The 20,032-nt window shown below is 35.9% G+C and overlaps 2 protein-coding genes across 2 annotated transcripts; one reads left to right on the top strand and one right to left on the bottom strand.

Moving 5' to 3' along the window:
• Positions 1-289: 289 nt before the first annotated feature.
• LOC117931427 (beta-adaptin-like protein B) lies at positions 290-9,618 on the bottom strand. Its single transcript, XM_034852428.1, has 15 exons — positions 9,460-9,618; positions 8,099-8,296; positions 7,746-7,859; positions 7,353-7,603; positions 6,201-6,336; positions 5,899-6,078; positions 5,693-5,785; positions 5,395-5,606; positions 5,233-5,296; positions 4,948-5,127; positions 2,781-2,873; positions 2,103-2,512; positions 1,628-1,817; positions 1,355-1,558; positions 290-868 (listed from the first exon to the last, which is right to left on the bottom strand). The coding sequence occupies exons 1-15, from the start codon at positions 9,544-9,546 to the stop codon at positions 569-571; spliced, it is 2,712 nt and encodes a 903-aa protein (XP_034708319.1). The 5' UTR covers positions 9,547-9,618; the 3' UTR covers positions 290-568.
• Positions 9,619-10,572: 954 nt separating this feature from the next.
• On the top strand, positions 10,573-18,650 carry LOC117933307 (general transcription and DNA repair factor IIH helicase subunit XPB1). Its single transcript, XM_034854677.1, has 20 exons — positions 10,573-10,715; positions 10,796-10,839; positions 10,910-10,985; positions 11,106-11,274; positions 11,356-11,578; positions 11,669-11,725; positions 12,660-12,803; positions 13,915-13,995; positions 14,167-14,254; positions 14,627-14,964; positions 15,070-15,145; positions 15,242-15,435; positions 15,723-15,886; positions 15,977-16,049; positions 16,473-16,586; positions 17,114-17,194; positions 17,322-17,381; positions 17,884-17,967; positions 18,044-18,186; positions 18,309-18,650. The coding sequence occupies exons 1-20, from the start codon at positions 10,706-10,708 to the stop codon at positions 18,403-18,405; spliced, it is 2,316 nt and encodes a 771-aa protein (XP_034710568.1). The 5' UTR covers positions 10,573-10,705; the 3' UTR covers positions 18,406-18,650.
• Positions 18,651-20,032: the final 1,382 nt, after the last annotated feature.

The raw sequence follows: 20,032 nt of genomic DNA, 5'->3' as shown, positions 1-20,032 counted from the left end.
TCAATCCCTTCACCTGTAGCTTTAGTTCGTTTCTGCCCCATCTCCAGGTCGATGAATCCTGATGAGTAACAACTTGTCTTTTATCAGCCTCTACATCTTAGATTAAACCCTGTATAGCAGTTAGTTTAAAGACTCGAGTCGTCCGAGAGCGACTCTCGTTAAAAGTTAAAAACACAAACACTATTAGCATGTAGCACTAGTACTTCCGTTAAAATCGTATATGTATTATAGAAGTTCATGAATCCGGGTCTGAACTCGGTGTACTTCAGAATCATCCTTCTCTATGAAGAAAATATCTAAACAAATGAATTAATAAGGATAAATGAGCAAGAGAAATGTGGTTACGCGATGAAATTTGAAAAATAACATTTGACAAAACCGAGTTGTCTTGCGAGAGGCTCTCGGTTCCAACAAACTAACATCACTTGAAATAGCAACTCGGGTATTCAGTGGGGTAGAATACAAAAATCGAAACAACAAAAAACTCGGTGGCCAATATAGATTTTTTCCCTTTTTACATGGGATTATGACAAAAGGAAAATAAAAGAGGAAGATATGGAGAACAGAATCAACCTCTGAGGAGGGTCTCAATGGCTTCAAAGAAGAGAGGAGCCATTTCAGGGCTTGGGGTCTTGATTGCACACTTCACCCCGGGGGCCCCAGCAACCATAGTGAGTTCAATCAAGAATGTGATTCCTCCAGGGACCTGGGCAGAGAGATACAGCACCTCCTGGTTTGCATGCTTCCGCTTTGCAATGAAGAACACTTTTGACGCAGCTAACCGGTCTAGGATGCCTTCCAGACTGTTCACCGTGATGCCAGGAAACTCCTTTGACACCTCATTTGAATCAGGAAGGGACTTCCATGCCTGAGGTGGGGAGAAGATATATACAAGCATCAGCTTCCAATTGATATAATCGAAATAGGCAATCCAAACCATCTCTACTGAATGTAGTAAAATTCTCCAAAATTTTTCAACAAGTGTTAATCCCAACTAACAATGAATTATCAAGCCAAATATTTCAAAACTCTAGAATATCCAATAACCCTACAATTTTTTCCTTCTTTTTTCTTTGAGTGGGGAGTTGACAAGAATTGAACCAGAAATCTCATGTTCCACCCAACCACTTGCCACTCGAGCCAGGCCTCAAGGGTCACCCTACAATCTTTTCCTAGAATCATTCCTTCATATGTTCTTACTCTTCATCCTATTAATGAATAGCTACCAAATATTGAACTGGTGAGTAAGCTCCATAAGAAACGTCAAAAGGATGAGCCAGTACCACCACCACTGCCATATATAAAAATCAATTTCTTGCAAACGCTGAGAGAAATGGGTATGGAGAATGTTTACCTCCAGAAAGCTTGCACGCTCCATTTTCCCATCCTCAGAGAAGAAAACCAGCAATGAGATTTTATCACTGAAGTACCACACTGGTTGTTGGTTATTCTTCACAGCAACCTGCAGAAGTGAGTTTGGAGGACCAGGAGCCATATTCTGGAACAAAACCATAGGCAGAAGAGTCCTTGCTGATGTCCCCGGTTGCAATTGAGGGACCTGTGTAAGAGGACTTAAATTTAAAACAGCCTCAACTAAAACTGATTCAAGACCATGTAAGATAACTACCTGCAGAGGTCCAGCTGGAGCAAGCCCAAATGAATTCTTATTGAACTGAATCATGAACCCATCAAGAGGGATCTGTGAGTTGTTTTCAAATAACATACTGTAAAATATTTGACCATCCTTTCGTGCCAGATGTGCACTAATTTGTAAACCTTGACCAGTTGATGCTGGTAGTAGAACGGGCAAAGGAGGGCTGCAGTTGAAAGTCAGAAGACATGTCAGTAACAGTTATAACTAATGTTTCATCAAAATCAACTAACCTGATTTAAGGATTACAATTTGATGAAATGCAAATTAATCACAGATGTATTTAATATTGCAGATAACTCCTAAACTTTGGGAAATAAAAACTACAGATTATTCTAATAATTCCAGAATTGATTTATAGCACACGTTGCAAATTAGTCTAGCAGCCAAACAATTTTGCATCTCAAATATTAATACACCAATCAGAAGCTTAGAGTTCTGTCCTACTCACCCAGCAGGTTCAACAGGCTGATCAACAGGTACAATAGCATTATCCAACCCAATTAGATCGCCCAGTAAATCTGGGGCAGGAGCAGCTGGTGGAGGTGAAACCTGTGTTGTGGCTGGATGTTTGGGTGAAGCATATGGAACGCTACTAGAGCTGGTTGGAGGTGATGCCCCACTGTCAGGTGCATGAGCAGATGACTCAGAGTACCCTGCTTCACTCCCATCTGGATAGTCCTCCTCTTCAGATCTTTGTGGTGTAGTCTTCACACGAGTCACAAATGAATCTGGAGGTTTGTGATACACTGATGACAAAGTAGCAATGTTGGCAAGAAGCTCATCGAGGAGAGAAGGATCAAGCTGGTTCGAATCATCACTAATCACAGGCTTCTCAGCTAATACAACATCCTTAGCAGCCTGAGAGAGAGAAAGTAGATCAGTAATGTATAAAGTCGAAGAGCACATGGTCCCAAGAAGGTATTACTTCAGCAGTGGAGCTGGAAGTGTGCTGAGAGTGTCCCATGTATGAAGACACCAGTGGGAAAGTAGTTTGGCATACAACCGCACCCCACCTCAGAAGTCAAAGCAAAAAATAATGCATTCTAATATCAACTGAACCAATGGATGGCATATTGGATATAAACTTATTAGTACAGAAGCTAGTCAAACTTTAGCCAATACACACCTCAGGATCAGTTGAAAGAAGACGCCAATAAATGTATGCACGATCCCGGAGATCTGGATTGTCTGTCTCTACAGTGGCATTATTCAAAACTACCTGTAAACATGAAAACATGCAGTGAGAAACATGTGCTTTGAAGGATCCGAGTCTTGGAAGTGCTGTTCCTGAGAACTGTGGGCTTGCATCTGAAGCAAAGTAGCAGTTTGAAGAGTGCAAGTCTTATTATGGTATACCTATTACGATGAAAATCCTTCCCATGTTAGGGGAAGGCCACAGGTCATATTTCAATGCAATTTGAACAGGCCCTGGATCAGAGCACTAAAAAATTGGACCAAACCCAAACGCATGTATTAAACATATACCAGTTTCATATTCAATCTATGGTTTTGCTTCCTCAAAGAGGAGGCAATGAGATATGTTCCTGGGAGGCCAAGTTGGCTCCCCTAATTTATGTATACTATATATGAGGAACAATTCTAAAAACATAATCATTTATCCAATATATGTTGTCATGTAATTCCCCATTATACTAAAAATCTTATCAATCAATAGCCAAGCATCCAAAATATTAGGTTTATTTGATTAAGACGGGATAGAATAATCCTTGATTTGGAAAAATAATCTCCACCTTTTTTAAACATGAAATACAACCTTTTTTGGACAAAAAATTCCATCCATCAACTATTTTAGACTCCTCTCACATCAAATCACTTTTTGGAAAAAAAAAACACCAAGTGTATTTATGTCAAATTAAGGTTACATTTACATTTTTTTAAAATGAAGGCTATTTTTCCAAAGTGGTGATTTTTTTATCCTTTTGGCATCGATGTTTGAAAGATGTTAAAAAAAAATACAATTGACATCAAACTCAATAAAATCAACGTGCTGCATATCGTTACCATTTGAAACTGGAATTAGCCTATAAAAAAGAGTGAAAACCATATGATATCCTTGTATGTTATGTCCAATGAAAATGATATCCTAAGATATAATATCCAATGAGATATATTATATCATGTTTATGTTAGGTTTCCAGAAAAAAAAAAAACAAAAACAAAAAATGGAATGGAAAACAAATTACATTTCAACTTTTGATATTTTTCTAAAATAAAAACTATCGTATCTCAATATTTGCTACTAAAAAATATGAAATATCTCTCATGCTTAATATTATTTGGAAATCATTCCACAATTAATAATTTAATTAATTTTAAAAATTTTTTTTGTTAATAATATTCATGATTAAAATATTTTGAATTTATAAATAAAAATAGATTACATTATGTTGTTCAAGATATAAAAACTTTATTTTATATATATATATATATATATATATATATATATATATATTAATATTAGTACTATTATACGTTATACTATATACATATATTTTAATTCCTTTTTAAAAAAATTTAATCAAATTTTTTGTTTTGCAAAATGAGTGATATAAAAATTTAAAAAAGAAATGAAGAATATCAATGAGAGGAATAAATTTATATTTCATGAGATACATACACACACACACACACACACACACACACACACACACATATATATATATATAATTTCTTAACTTAGGATTATTCTATCTCATATAAAGGGAATATTAAAATGAGATTAGATAAGTTATCCTGTCACTTATCCTATCTCATGTTTGGATGCTATTCTAATATCAACCAAACATGGGATAAGATATATTATATCATCTTTTATACTATCACATGCTATATCCAGCCTACTAAACATAGTCTAAGATTCTAAACTTATTTTCATAATTCATTTTGAATCACAAGTTTTAAATTTTTTTCAAGAAAGAGAATAAAGCATTAACATTGATGCACACATATTTATAATCAAAATTTGAGGTGCTCAAATGGATATTACTTGCTGCAAAATGTTTTGGTTTCAGATATAATAGGGGAAATTTCCTATTAGGATGGTACATTAAAGCTATATTGTTTCTGTTATAGACCCTCTTCCTGACAACATTTTCCTTGGACAGGCCCCATGTATGGTCATAATGCTCCAATAAATTCTTATCTCCCAGTAGGTGGGGTTGGGCAATAATTCAAAAAAATCTATTTGAAAAAGTAAATGAATTAAGAACTCCAGAACATACAAATTGATCAGGAACTAGTAAAAGAGAATATACTAAAAACAAAAATAAAACCTGAATCATCTGCTGTGGCCCTTCAGTTGGCTTCTTAAGGAAAAGTTTGACAGTTGCTGTTAACAACTGCAATTGAACTTGTGCAGGCTCCTCAGGAAAACTCTCCAAGAAGCTTTCAAGGAGCTCATCAGCATTGTCAATTCTTTCTGCATATTCACCAATTATCCAGATCATTGATGCCTGTGCCAAACAAATAAAACAAAAATATGCATTTAGAAAGTGTAGACAATTATAGAAAGCATAAGATTTAAAACCATTTAGTTATTTCATTTGGAACACGAATACCTTTGCTTCTGGCTCATCCAAAGTGTCTAAGCTCTCACAGAGTGTTGCAATGATGGATTCATAGCTGTGGAGGAAAAGAAATTCAAAATTAAGTTCAGCAGGAAGAAAACCATCATTCCACCGTAATATGCTATCAGAAGCACCAAAAATCTACTAACTTACGTATTAGGGTATCTCCTAAAAATATCTTTGATAACTATAATAGCCTCTTGAACCACATAGTTTACTTTAATCTTGATCAGCTCAAGTAAAACACTGATGCATCGCTCTGCTGCTCTCTCTAACTTTATGGCACAACGGCCAATAGCACGAACAGCCTTTCTGACAAAATCTACATCTACTTCTGTAGCATACTCTTTGAACTCCAATAGAACCTGTAATAACATTCACCAGTGGGATGAACTCTGATCAGTAAAGCACAAGAATAAGATTTATTTGAATTAACAAATTCACATAGAACCTGGTCTATATTTCGGTCTGAAGCAAGCTTTATCATGATTTCTAATTTTTCCATCTTCACATAAATTGGATCATTGTACTTGCAGAAGAATACCTGGAAAAAGAAAAGAGTTTCTGGTAAGCACTTCCCCTGCAATATGGACATGAAACAGGAAACTATAACTTCATTGTTTAAAGTATCAAGTGAAGGTAATGATATCAAATCACCTTGATTTCATGGGCAAGGATTGTAGGCCGTCTTTGTACAATAAGGTTGATGTTCCTCAATGCAACATATTGTATCTCAGGTTCTGCAGAGAGCAATGTTACAAGAGGAGGAGCCATTTTTTTGCAAAGATTTCTGACAACATCAGTACTGGTGATGAGTTCCATTTGTTGGAGGATCATCTACAGCACAAAAAGAGGCAAAATATGAACGATGAATGGTCAATGAGCAGCTAATTGTTTAACGTATTAAGAATACTAATAAAGACAAAGTGCTATAAATTAAACAAAGGAATAAATATTACCTTAACAGCTGAAAGTACAACTGCACAATTTGCATGTTGTAATCGTGGAGTAACTCGCTCTACTATACTTTCAGCTTCACGAGCATCAGCTGCCTTGTACTTGGAAAGTGCATCCAATATGAAAACTTGACCCCACCTGAACAAGTGCACATCATAATTGACATTCCACAAGAACAGTAAAATGCAGTTTTTAGAACCCAAACACAACCACTCCAACCCAACCCTCCACCCCTTTCCCACCAAAAAAAAAAAAAAAAGAGTCAAGGAAAACATATTACAGAAAAAATATGTTAAACTGCCAAAAGAATTCAAAACCATAACATAAAAAATCAATTTCACCTTTCTCAAAGTGATTTTTTTTTCTTTTTTTTCCCATATCAGACATTATCCCTTTTATCGAAGAACAACCATTTCACAGCTCAATCTCTAGATTTAGCATGGCAAGTGAGGAGTGTAGCAACAACAGCACATGCCTTCAATTCAAGTGCAAAAATGATAAATATATAAAAACAAAGACAAGTCTTGTGTGATGATACACTTACTCAGATATGATGATGAAAGTTCTAAATTATAATTATAACCATATAAGAAGTGACCATACACACACACATACATACAAACATGCATTCACCATACATCACACCCCCTTGTATCATAATTTTTTTTTTTTTTTGATAGGCAAAAGCAGAAATATATTAGAAAAGGGCACCAAGAGGAAAACCCAATAGCATACAGGGAGTATACAAAAGGCCCCTTAATAGAGTACAACAAGCAATCTATCACCAAATCCGAGGTAGGTATGGAGAATCGGAACTATAACATGTAGTCTTTCAATACATAAGCACTAAAATGAGCAGGATATAAAACTGAGAACCGCAAAAGCCAATTACAAACATTATTTTGACATGAGATATTGCTTAGGACAAGAGGTTCTTTTCTTGTTGACTATTGAGGGCCATTCCATATAAATTATACTAAACTGTTATTTTTAAACAATCAGTATGTAGTTTTAGAGTGAATTGGCATGCTTCACCAATACATCATCAGCCTAAACTCTACATTTGCCAAAGCCACCTCAGCATGGTAGTGAGAATGAGACTCAATTCTTGCTGTTTAACAAAACGAAGGTAATATTTTCAACCACAAACTTACTCTGTGCATTCATTTAGAGCAGTAAGGAGCTTTGAAAGAGTGTGGCTGGTGACCTCAAAGATAGGCCTGCTACTGTTCTCTTGAATCTCAGAAAGAGCTGCCACAGCATTTGCTACAACCATCGGATTATTGTCAGAGATCAAATCCTTGAGAGATTCCAGAAAACCCCTATCCTCGACTAACTCAGCATTTATGTCGTAAAGTTTAGCAACACATATAGATGCCGTCTTGCGAACATATGGGTCATCATCCTGGTACACATGAAGTCAAAGGGCAAATAATAAATTGACGATTCAAATTTGCAGGAAGTGTACAGGAAAATACAAAATTTATACTAGGAACATGTTCCAACAAACAGGAAAATACAGAAATTGTATTAGTTAAGAAATCAACCTTGAGACACCTCTGAAGGGGGTCACATAGATATTCTGTGATTTTATCAACACGAATGCATCCCATTGTTCGTACTGCCAAAGCACGAATTAAAGGGTTTGGATCCTGTGAATCCTGCATAAATGCTCATAATTTAAAAGTTCATTAGAAAAACATGGGTAGAGGCAATACAGCAGGCTTAGCAGACTGTGAAACACATAGCTTAAAAAGATTCAAAGAAAAACAAATGAGTCCTCTACTTCTTAGCACAGCAAAGAATCCCTTCAAAATAACCATGAATTCCGATGTCCATATCAATACCATTGAAGGTAACAATAATCTGTACAATATGGAAGGCTCATAGTAGCTCTTACCTTCACAAATGTATTCACTGCAAGTATTGCTAGGTCCGGCTGGCTTTTAGCATAATTTATGAGATACAAATAAACAAGCTTTTTGAGCTCCAAATTCTCTGTTTGCATGCAATTCACAACATCTGTGAACAACGATGAGACATCCTTCCCAACAGTCATTGCAGCAATCACCTTTTTCACAGCATCTTTTCTCTTATCCTAGCATATTACATCAAGAGCAGGATTCATATTGTCACTTATAGAATACCAAATAAGTATGATCATAAACAAATACAACAAAAGAAAGCATCTCCATCAAATGGGAAAACCAGCACCAAGAGGGCATCCACCAAAGGAGCATGACATTCAGGTACATCAAATATCAATCCAAATGATCTCTATTGTGTGGTCATTCAAAACAAGAGATTAAAGACCTTAAAATCATACTAGGTACTGAAACATGCAATTGCTTTCAGCTAGCAGCCTAGCAGCAGATAACCCATAATCTTTAGCCATCTACCAAATTTTCCTCCCTGTCCAACGCCCAAAAGGCCAAAATACCATAAATCGTGAAGGGATATCAAGGATACTGTATACATAGCAAGGCAATGGTTCCCAAGAAAAATGTGAGAGAACTTTGAACCTCAAAACCATCCTTGTAAATTAATGTGTCAATTAAACTCCAAAATTGACACAATAGGGAGAAAAAAGAAAAAAGAAAGAAAGACATAAAATTCCAATCTAACAAAAAGGCATGACATTTGGATACTTCGCTTGCTGATGAGAAAACGATCCCTATTATAATAGGCACGCCAAGAGAAACATAAAAGATCCTAAGACCAACCTACTAATAAACATGCAGGCTCTCCAAACTGGTATCCCTTGCAGCTATTCTCCACATCCTAGCACATAAAGGACAAAACAACATGACTCGTCGAACCAAGCAGACATGACACTCTTTGGTTCTCAAGATAATATAAGAAAACTAAATATCTCAATACATTACTGGTAGGACTAACGTGCCGATTCTATTATAAATCCAATACAATACAAAAACATAAATTCTTGAACAAATTCTCTTATTATGCAAAAGCATACGTTCTCATTAAACTTCGAATCTCAAACCTACGCCAGAACACATAAGAATAAAATTCCAAAAACTCATTTTATCTCCAATTTAATCCGCTACCAAACAGACGCCTAAAAAAAACTCAAAACAAAACGAGACAAACAGATCAGTCAACGACCGATCGGCACGATACAAATCTCAGCCAGGAAACAACGGATCCGAGGACAGCACTCGAAAATTTGACAAGAAAAAACACTATTCCGGTAGAATCAGAAAGCTGAGAGGTACAGATCGGGAGTTGAGAAAATCGGACCTTGTACTGAGAATTGAGCTCCTCTTTGAGCTCGGGGATTTCTCCCTTCTTGGTGGTGGAGAAGTACTTGGAATCGTGGCCGCTCATCTCCGTCGACGACCTCTGAAGGAGGGAACACAGCAACAATGGCGAATAAAAGGCTCGGCCTTGGTCCAGTCAATATAATCGAAATGGAACCGAGCCGGTTTGAGGACCGGTCTTCTAGGCCCTGTTCGAACTTGAAATGAATAAACCGGGATCTTTATTATTATTTTACCGGTTTTAATGTCTAAAATTATTTATATAATACTTTTACTTTTGTTTTTAAACCCTTCTTATGCCACCAGGGGATGCACGATCCCATCAAATTGCGTTTGAACAATAAAATCAAATTCGGTCTAATTGTTTTCATGGATTGAAGAGACGTAATTGTACATTTGTGCTGCATTAAAATAAAAATCAAGCTAAGTTAGCTTAAAAGAAAATTCATCGATTTTATTTCATAGCAATACTCATTATAAGTCTGTTTTCCTTGTTTCAAGCTAATAATAATGATTGTTATTTTATTTTTCATTAATTCAAATTAAAAGAGATACACATGTGATATCATATGTAAAATTACTTAAATAATACTATTATAATCTATTGTTTAAAATATGTTTTAATCATATTTTTATAACTTGATATAAATCTTGTGATCATCCTTTTTCAAATTCAGATGTATCAAAATCTTATTATTATAATTTAATAATACTTCATATCGCTCATGCAAACAGGTTTAATTTTATAAAAATATCATAAAGGTATGATTTGATATAATATCAAATATTTATGTTCAACTTGTTATTGATTTTTGTAAATGATAAATAGTAGATTAAAAATATTTTTAAATAGATAAAAATAAAACAAGTTTATAAAATTTAAGATTTTTTTTATATTTTTAAAATTAGAGAGTAATTCTCTTTTTTTTCAAAATAATTTATAAACTTCAAAACTATTTATTATTATATATATACACATTTTTCGTTTTCACTGGATTTTAAAAACGAAAAAAATAAAAAAATCCCACACCTTTTGTGGACCCCGCTCTGAGTTTCAGCTTACCCTATAAACTTAGGAGGCGGTTCCTCGCTCCACCCAGAAAACAATCTCGCTTCCTCATTCATCCTAATTATCTCGAAATTTCTCTTGTGTGAAACAACCCATCAACCTCGCTTCGTCAGGCTCACACGAAGAAGTTCAAATTTCCATCCATCGATCCCTAAAAATGGGCCATGGTAGATTAAAAGAACAAACCCATATTTTATTTATTTTTGGCGAATCATCATATATTTGAATCTTACATTCCCATTTTCAGGTGAAAAGGGCCGACCCAGCAAAAGGCACAAATCATCTTCCAAGGTTTTTCGAAACCCGCCATTTGATTTTCATTTGGATTTTGGGTTATATATATATTTTTTTTCTTTTGTAGGATGAGCACAAGAACCCGGTTGTTGAAGATGAAGATGCGTATTATGGTGAAGAGTTCGAAGATGATTATCGAGATGGTATTTGGACATCTTGATACCCAACAAATTAAATCTATTCTTGATCGTGATTTTTATGTTTGTGTATTATTCTTGTTTGTTTGATTGGTTGGGATTGAATTGAATTGTGATTGATTCAAGGCGAGAAAGAAGGGAAGAAGAGAGATTTCACCAAGTTAGAGCTGAAGGTCGATCATTCCAATAGACCATTATGGGCCTGCGCTGATGGCCGAATCTTTCTTGAAACTTTCTCGCCTTTGTACAAACAAGCCTATGATTTTCTCATTGCCATAGCCGAACCAGTTTGCAGGTACTCATTTGTAAATTTAAGCGATATTAGTTGCTGTTTCCGAACTTGCCCAACACTTATCTTTATGAAAAAAATTTGCAGGCCTGAGTCCATGCACGAATACAATTTGACCCCACACTCATTGTATGCGGCAGTGTCGGTTGGTCTTGAAACAGAAACAATTATAGCTGTTTTGAGTAAATTGTCAAAGACCAAACTCCCCAAGGAGATGATTGATTTTATACATGCTTCCACTGCTAATTACGGCAAAGTAAAGCTCGTGCTTAAAAAAAATCGATACTTTGTCGAGTCCCCATTCCCAGAGGCAAGTTGGTTCTGCATTTGTGTGTTGAACAGTTATAATCAAACAGAGCTTTTGGTTAAATTTTTCTGATCCAATGGTTATTATGTGTAGGTGTTGAAGACATTGCTTCGGGATGAAGTGATATCTCGTTCTAGGATTTCTCACGAGGTTATTTAATGTCTTTAAAGTGTGTGTACAAATTCCTTGCTGTGTTTTGAAATTCATGATCTGGAAGAATATGTGGAGATATGGTGACAGTGATTTAGTGTTTTTCATTCACATTATTGTGGTGCATCTGATTGCATTCTTCTATAATTATATTCTAATTGCATTTTCTCATGGTGACCTCCTAGGAAGAAAGTATTGATACATTCCATCATATTGAGGCTAAATAATACATAGATATGATTATAAATATCAATTTAGAAAAATGTTAGTAATAAGTAATAAAGCATGGCAATTTTGGACAAAATTTTTTAGAAATAGACACTGGTACTTGTAAAATTGTAGATACCCACTTATATTTAACGCCATGGTGATACTTATATTGTTCTCAATGTCATGATTCACACAGAATATTTTTTATTGTCGTGCATAATTTAGTTGATGGTTTTAGATCTTGGTGATTAGTTGGTTGGAAGTTATGATGAATACTATATGTCAGTCCAACCTACTATGAATATTTGCCATGTAACCATGACCCCTGGCACATTGTATATTGACATGCCATCTTAATTCCTTGTATGCTAGTTTGTTCACATGCAAGTAATATTGTTGTGGCATGATGTAAAGTTCAATATTATGCCCTACAGTTTTTTAAATTTCTCTGTTCAATATGTATATGCATATAATACTATAAGAATTCATACTATTGAGTGTTATTATGTAATTGAATTTAGTAGCTTCTTGTGATATGCGCTTATTTAGATTGTATGTTTTTGAACTTACCTTGCTTCTTACCTCCTTGTATTGGTTCAATATCCTATGTGGCTGTCCAGTGTAGCAGCTTTATACTGTCTTCTTAGGAGCACTATCTTATGCTTTTGTAATTTTGTCCTATAAATTATATCTTTAGACCTAACTATTATCGGCTCCTGTTTAGGGTTCAAATGGAAATGACGGATTTACAATCAGCAAAACAGTTGGTGAAATCGAAGGTCGCCATGATGAGTTAATAAATGAAGCAGAATTGGCAGCTGCAGCTGAAGAAAAAGAAACCCATTCTTTTGAGGTTGACCCTGCTCAGGTAAGCAATGTTTGATACTTTGAAATTGACTGTACTAGATTATCCATGATACATGTTGCCCCATGCACCATTGGACTTTCTGCCAATTTTGTCATTTTTATGGTATTTTTGGGCCTTCCAGCTGAAGGGGACTAGAAGTCCTTCACTTTGTCACAAATCATTTTGCTTCTGGTCATCCTGATTCAGTTTAGTGGTTCTTGTTGGAATTAAAATACTTGGTCAAAATGACTATGAGCCTGCACAATGTAATGACAACCTTTATTTTTTTTATTATTTAATAGGTAAAGATGGGTTTGTATAAATTAGTAAAAGAAAAAGGTATACCAGAGTACACAGGACGTATGCCAAACTGAACTAATAATAAAACCTACGGCTTAGAATGTAAGCCAAGATATGGCTCACAGAATCTGTTCCTCACTTCTCATCTTCTTTTCTCTTGTCTTCCCCAAACCCTACCTGAATGACTCTAGATCACCATTTCATCCAATACTTATGAGCTTCCTAAGATTAGGAGAATGGTGGACAGGCAAGGCGTGTCTGTTTTCCTTTTGTAGATATGATTGCTGCAGTTTCTGTATATTTTGTACTTAATCCTCATCTCTCAAAATTTTCTGGCCTTTTTTATCTTAATTTTGTTATTTAGAAAGGCAATGTTCTGTAGTCATTAGGACTGGACAATTTTTGCTGGGTGTTATGCATAATATCAAGGAACTGCCGTATAAATAGTTTGTTGTTTGGTATAAATTCATCTGTGCGTTGGCTAGGTCCCTAAGAACCATTTTGTTGAAGACTGAACCTCACATGGGAGTTAGTACTTTGAATTTGATGGCCCTGCTCTTATAATGGGCAGGCACATGTTACCTTTTACTTGGCTCCTGTGTTTTGACCTATAGGTTTCTTTTATTGAAGGTTTTTTTTTTTCCCCAGAAAATCTTGTGGGAAATTAGCCCATCTATAAATTGAACAGAGTTCCATTCCAATGCAAACTACCAAAGTTTATAACTATTGCTGTTTAATGTTTTTTTTTTTTTTTTAGATTGAATTAGAGGAGATCTAGATTCTTTGTGCCTTTAGTTGGTAAGTTTCTTATGAATGTTATCTTGATTGACAGGTTGAAAATGTGAAGCAACGGTGCTTGCCCAATGCTTTAAATTATCCCATGTTGGAGGAGTATGACTTCAGGAACGATACTGTGAGTTAATACTTATTAATTTTGTTGTTGTAAATGAAATATAGGAATATTTAGATGAGTAATCAGGGATGTTGAGTAAAGGAAGATGTATAGCTATTTTTGACATGACTGAACATTATGGAGTTTGGTAGTCTATTCAATTTATTGATTAATGTTCTTTTCACACCACAGGTCAACCCTGATCTTGATATGGAACTGAAGCCACAAGCACAGCCACGTCCTTATCAGGAAAAGAGTCTTAGTAAAATGTTTGGGAATGGTGAGGTTATTTTATAATTACGGCTTGCTGCCTTTTTCTCTCTATCAACTTACCTTGAATAATTGTTGATGTACTTATATTGGATCATGAAAGTCACATCCCCCATTATCTACAGCCTTCATCAACCCCAGTTCTTAGCATCATAGAAAATTTCCAAAGACATGGAAGAAACATGATGTTATATGCAATTTTATAATATCATTGGAGGCCTCATTTTTGTTGTTCTATTAAGATTTACTTTCCCTATGTTCTATCTGCTTTGGTTAACAAAATGATTTAAATTCTAAAGCATGTCTTCGTAGTTCATCTTAACCTGCAATTTCTATATTTTTTTTATTCATTCATTTATTTTTCTTCTTTGGGGAATTGCAGGTAGAGCAAGATCTGGTATTATTGTACTACCATGTGGTGCAGGAAAGTCCTTAGTTGGTGTTTCTGCAGCCTGCCGAATACGTAAGAGCTGCCTTTGTTTAGCAACAAATGCTGTTTCTGTGGATCAGTGGGCCTTTCAGTTCAAGCTGTGGTCTACCATACGAGATGAACAGATATGTCGGTTCACATCTGATAGTAAGGAAAGGTTCCGGGGTAATGCTGGGGTGGTTGTGACAACATATAACATGGTTGCTTTTGGTGGCAAGCGGTCTGAAGAGTCTGAGAAGATTATTGAAGAAATAAGAAATAGAGAATGGGGATTGCTTCTCATGGATGAGGTAATTATCTTATGCTCCATGGCCTTTAGCTTTTTAGGTAATATTAATCATCCAATGTGGGTTGATGATGCATACATCTGTTTCAATATGTCATTATTTGTTCAGGTGCATGTGGTTCCTGCTCACATGTTTCGGAAGGTCATCAGCATCACTAAATCTCACTGCAAACTTGGGCTTACTGGTAGCTACCTGATAAATTTCATTTATACACATCCTCACATTCAACCTTTACCTTTCTTGCCGAAAATTTTAAAATTGTTAACTTATTGAAATACAGCTACACTTGTCAGAGAGGATGAGAGGATTACAGATTTGAACTTCCTGATTGGTCCCAAGCTCTATGAAGCAAACTGGTTGGATTTAGTTAAAGGAGGATTTATTGCAAATGTACAGTGTGCTGAAGTATGGTGTCCAATGACAAAGGAGTTTTTTGCTGAATATTTAAAGAAAGAAAATTCCAAGAAAAAGCAGGTTTGATGGTCTTCAAAAATCAATATATCATATTTAAACATCATAAATCAGTATGCTACTTTATGCTTGTCAGTCTCTTTAAATGGGCTTTCCTTATTACTATTTTACGAAACCATAGTTGTAGCTGTATAGCATTTCTTTGGTTAATTCAATAAAAACACATACATTCATACTTATATGCATGAATCTATGTGTTTGTATGCATTTATTTATTTCTTTGTGACATGTCAACATGCATTTGTTTATGTAATTTTTGTGACATCTTAACTGCTGTCTTATGTTTTCAGGCACTTTATGTGATGAACCCTAATAAGTTTAGGGCTTGTGAGTTTTTAATACGGTTCCATGAGCAGCAGCGTGGTGACAAGATAATTGTTTTTGCTGACAATCTTTTTGCACTCACAGAGTATGCAATGAAGCTTCGGAAACCTATGATCTATGGTGCCACCAGGTTTTCATGGATATTTACCACTTATTGGAACTTGTTTTTCCATGTGCTATTTCCCATCAATGACTAGTGATTTGTTTGTGTGACATGCAGCCACGTTGAAAGAACAAAAATTCTTGAGGCTTTCAAAACTCACAAGGATGTGAACACTATTTTTCTTTCAAAGGTATTTTGCATAAAAGTTAATATGATCCTATTGGTCTGCATATTTTGAAATTAGGCTCAGATTCTATGTTATGTGGCTCATGATTTTCTCTATTTACAACACAATTATTTGAAGTTACATTTTTTAAAGCCTGGGTGGTTAAGTTTTATTTGGGCTGTAGGCAAGCTCACATATTCTTGCTGGTGAAATTCAGTTATATGATAACTAGTTGCTTCTACTGGTCGGAGAGGGCTGCTTTTTTGGGCTAGTTTCATATGAGAAAGTTCATCATCAGTTTTTGAATCAATTACCAATCTAGAAAGGGAATTAGTTTTTGGTTCTACCAGTACCATATCTCTCATATCCATTACAACACACATGCATGTGAAGGTTGAGGCAACTTATCTCAGTCGATTGGTACACCATTGATTTCGATGTTCATAGGTGGGAGATAATTCAATTGATATTCCTGAAGCAAATGTGATTATTCAAATTTCTTCCCATGCTGGTTCAAGACGTCAAGAAGCCCAGCGATTGGGTCGTATTCTTAGGGCAAAGGTATGTTTCCCTCATCTTCAATGAGTATATGTGAATTCCTAGCTCCACCTTAATGGTGGGTTCATGGGAAGAAAAATAGCTTTGGTTGGCATTATTATGGAAGATTATGCATAATCAATATTGAGTCACACTTCATTTGAATCCTCATGTCATATTATACAGTGCTTATTAATTTCAGTCTCTTATATAATGTGAAAATTTTCATTGTGATAGTATGGTCTATTTTAGTATCCTTGTAACTCTTAAAACTAATGATACCCTATGTTATAGAGATTGGTTGGATGCTTATTAGTAAAACTTGAACCTGTTTTTGTACGGGGATGAGATTCCAATTGTTTTTCATCTTAAGAAAAGAAAAGTAGCCATTGGATATAAATATGCCATCTCATGCATCTACTGTCCTGCCAACCATTTATCTGAGGCTCGGTCCATAAGTTTGTTCCTAATTTTATAATGCCATTCATTTAAGCTTCTTTTCTGAAGTTTTTCATTATAATTTATCCCAAGTTTTTCAACTGGATTGGCAGGGTCGACTTCAGGATAGGTTGGCTGGAGGTAAAGAGGAGTACAATGCATTTTTCTATTCCCTCGTATCTACAGATACACAGGTGTTTTATCTTTTTCTCCTGCCAACCTTTTTTGATATGCTTAAATTACATCTTAACAGAATTGCTCCTTACTGCCAAATCTATCCTCCTTACAATTGCTCATGCATGAGCTTTCTGTTGAATACAGGAGATGTACTACTCAACAAAAAGGCAGCAGTTCTTGATTGATCAAGGTTATAGCTTTAAGGTACTTGCTTTTATTATTTTATTATTGAACTTTGCACCTTTTTCCAGACAGATCACTTTCTGCAATCGGCGGGGATATTGTCACTATGGCCTAGAGCTAGATATACCATTAAACATGCCACACTTTTGTTTGTTACACTCAGGAATGGTTTCCCAGTGTGATCAGGCAGCGTGGCATTTGATGCTTAGCAGTTAAAATGAAGTTATATAAGTTGAGGAAAACTTTTTCTTTCCATTTTCTGTTATATTTATCTCATTTTTAATACCTTATCCTATTTATGAACGCCTTCAATAAAATGTGGCAAGATATCAAGAATAGTGAGCCAGCTACATCTCTGGCTGTTCCTTCATGAGCTCAACTCCTTTTGCAATAGTTGTAGTTATGTGTGTTCTGTAGGAAACTTCCATGGTCAGGATGCTAATGTATTTACAGTGTTTTGTCTTCCTCTTCTTGGAGGTCATAATCGGCACAATTATGCTCATTTTCCCAATTATACTGACAGATAATAACAAGCTTGCCTCCGCCTGATTCTGGCGCTGATCTGAGCTACCACCGCCTGGATGAGCAACTGGCACTTCTTGGAAAGGTTTCACTTCTAGTGCCCTTTGCACTTCAAGCATTATTAACCGAGCTAGAAATTTCTAAACTGTTTTGGACCACAGGTATTAAGTGCAGGTGATGATGCAGTTGGTCTAGAGCAATTAGATGAAGATGCAGATGACATAGCACTCCAAAAAGCTCGTCGATCTGTGGGATCCATGAGTGCCATGTCTGGTGCTAGTGGGATGGTTTACATGGAATACAAGTATGGGTATCCCTTCGTGTCCTGCTTCACTTTTTTAAATTCAACACGGAAAAATCAGTCTACCACTCTTTCATATGGCTCTTAACTTGCATGGTGTTTACTCTACTTTTCCTTTACTGCAGTACTGGACGCAACAAACATGGTGGGCAGGGCCAGATCAAGGGTAAGCCCAAGGATCCATCCAAGAGACATCATTTATTCAAGAGACGCTTTGGCTGAGAGAAATATGACTAAAGAACCATCCACAATGATGGGCTTCCTTTTAATAATAATATATGATGCCAAGATGAGTAGGCTTTTTGTATATTTCTCAAAACAGAGTGCCTGTGTTGAGTCTACCACCCCTTGAAACAAACAGATCACCAGAGAACCACGAATCCAGTGCTCCTTAAGAAGAGAGGTGCTGCATGGGAAACTGGTTTTATATAAATTTTGTTTTGATTGGAATTGCATTGTTTTGCTGACAAATACCTCTGGTTTAAACCTATGTGAACGTGGAGATTTTTTTTTTCCAAAAAAAAAAAAAAGAAAGAAAGAAAGAAAGAAAAGAAAATTGGACTGGTTGTGCAGAAAGTAGATTGATTCTGAACCAATATTTTCAGGTGATTATCCTATGTTGAATCTTCCCAATGTGTGTTTTCAAATTTTAATAAATATTTTAGTGTTAGCAACAAAATAGAAATATAGCTTAATCATTCAACAGGGTCTACGAGGAAAGCAGCGTTGTGCTGGATTTTTCTATATTGAATGCTCTCTCCCCTCTCTCGTTTAGTTATCTTTCTAGGGGGTAAATGTTTTGAAATTTCTGGTTGTGGTTCTTTCAAAATTTTTATTTGAATGGGGCAAAAATTTGATTAACTAGAAGAGGGAGGCCCTCACAGCCAAAGTCAACTTTCCTCATCAAGACAGAGTCGGTCCCAGCTGAAACTCTGGAAAGGAGTCATAAGGGTTTCTCCGTTTGTCTTCTTATTTTCATAAGCAATGATGTTTGGTTGGTGAGAAACCTTATGTGAAAACAGCACTAAATGGTAGCTAACTGGTTGTGAGAGGTAAAACGAGAAACAGACCCGGTAGCTCAGTAACTTTCTACAAAATCAAACACTTTTCATAGTGTCACTGGGAGAGTCTGCTCCACTAAAGGGATGTAGTAGTTGGGAGTGGGAAAGTGGAAGAAGCGATTGGAGGCGGCTCTGTGCTTCTTTAGAAATATGTCACAAGCAGTGCTGAATGGTGATGGGAAAGCCTCAACTCTGTGTTAGGTATTGAATTTGAAGCTGTCTGAAGCGCAGCCACATGAAGCATGCACCAAGCTGTCACCATCCTGAAGTTGGTGAAAGACCCCACTAACAACACAACTTGAAGAACTTTCCCAGAGAGAGCAAGAGTTGATGGAACCCTTTTTGGATTCTTCACACGTTGGAGGAATCTTTTTCCTTTTTCTTTTTCCATTGCAAAGGACCTAGGTACTTACTAGCATTTTGACTGCTTTTGCAACATTCCTTGGTGCCTTTAGGTCTTATAAATTACAGTTGATTATCAATGCCCTCCTAAGAAAGAGTGTAATTACACCTATTGCTCACAGAAAGAAAAGGAAAAGCCCACTTCCAGCAAGGCAAAAGATTCACTTAATCAACTCAAAAGCACTAGGCTGAGAGAGAGCACAAAGCAAATTACAACACTTTCTGCTTTAGTATACATGTACATCGTCCATATCAGTAAGTAGTGGAGACAGGAGAGAATAAAAAATTGTTTGCAGCAAAGGAGGACTAAGTGCACAAATCATAACAAAGTCTTGAATGCAATTGCTATACTATATTGTTCTAATAGAACCCTCTTGTGGTTTAGT

Source organism: Vitis riparia, chromosome 2, assembly GCF_004353265.1.
Source record: "Vitis riparia cultivar Riparia Gloire de Montpellier isolate 1030 chromosome 2, EGFV_Vit.rip_1.0, whole genome shotgun sequence".
In the NCBI taxonomy this organism is placed as follows: domain Eukaryota; kingdom Viridiplantae; phylum Streptophyta; class Magnoliopsida; order Vitales; family Vitaceae; genus Vitis; species Vitis riparia.
Note: the sequence above shows the minus strand (reverse complement) of the source record. Positions and strands in the feature narration are given on the sequence as shown.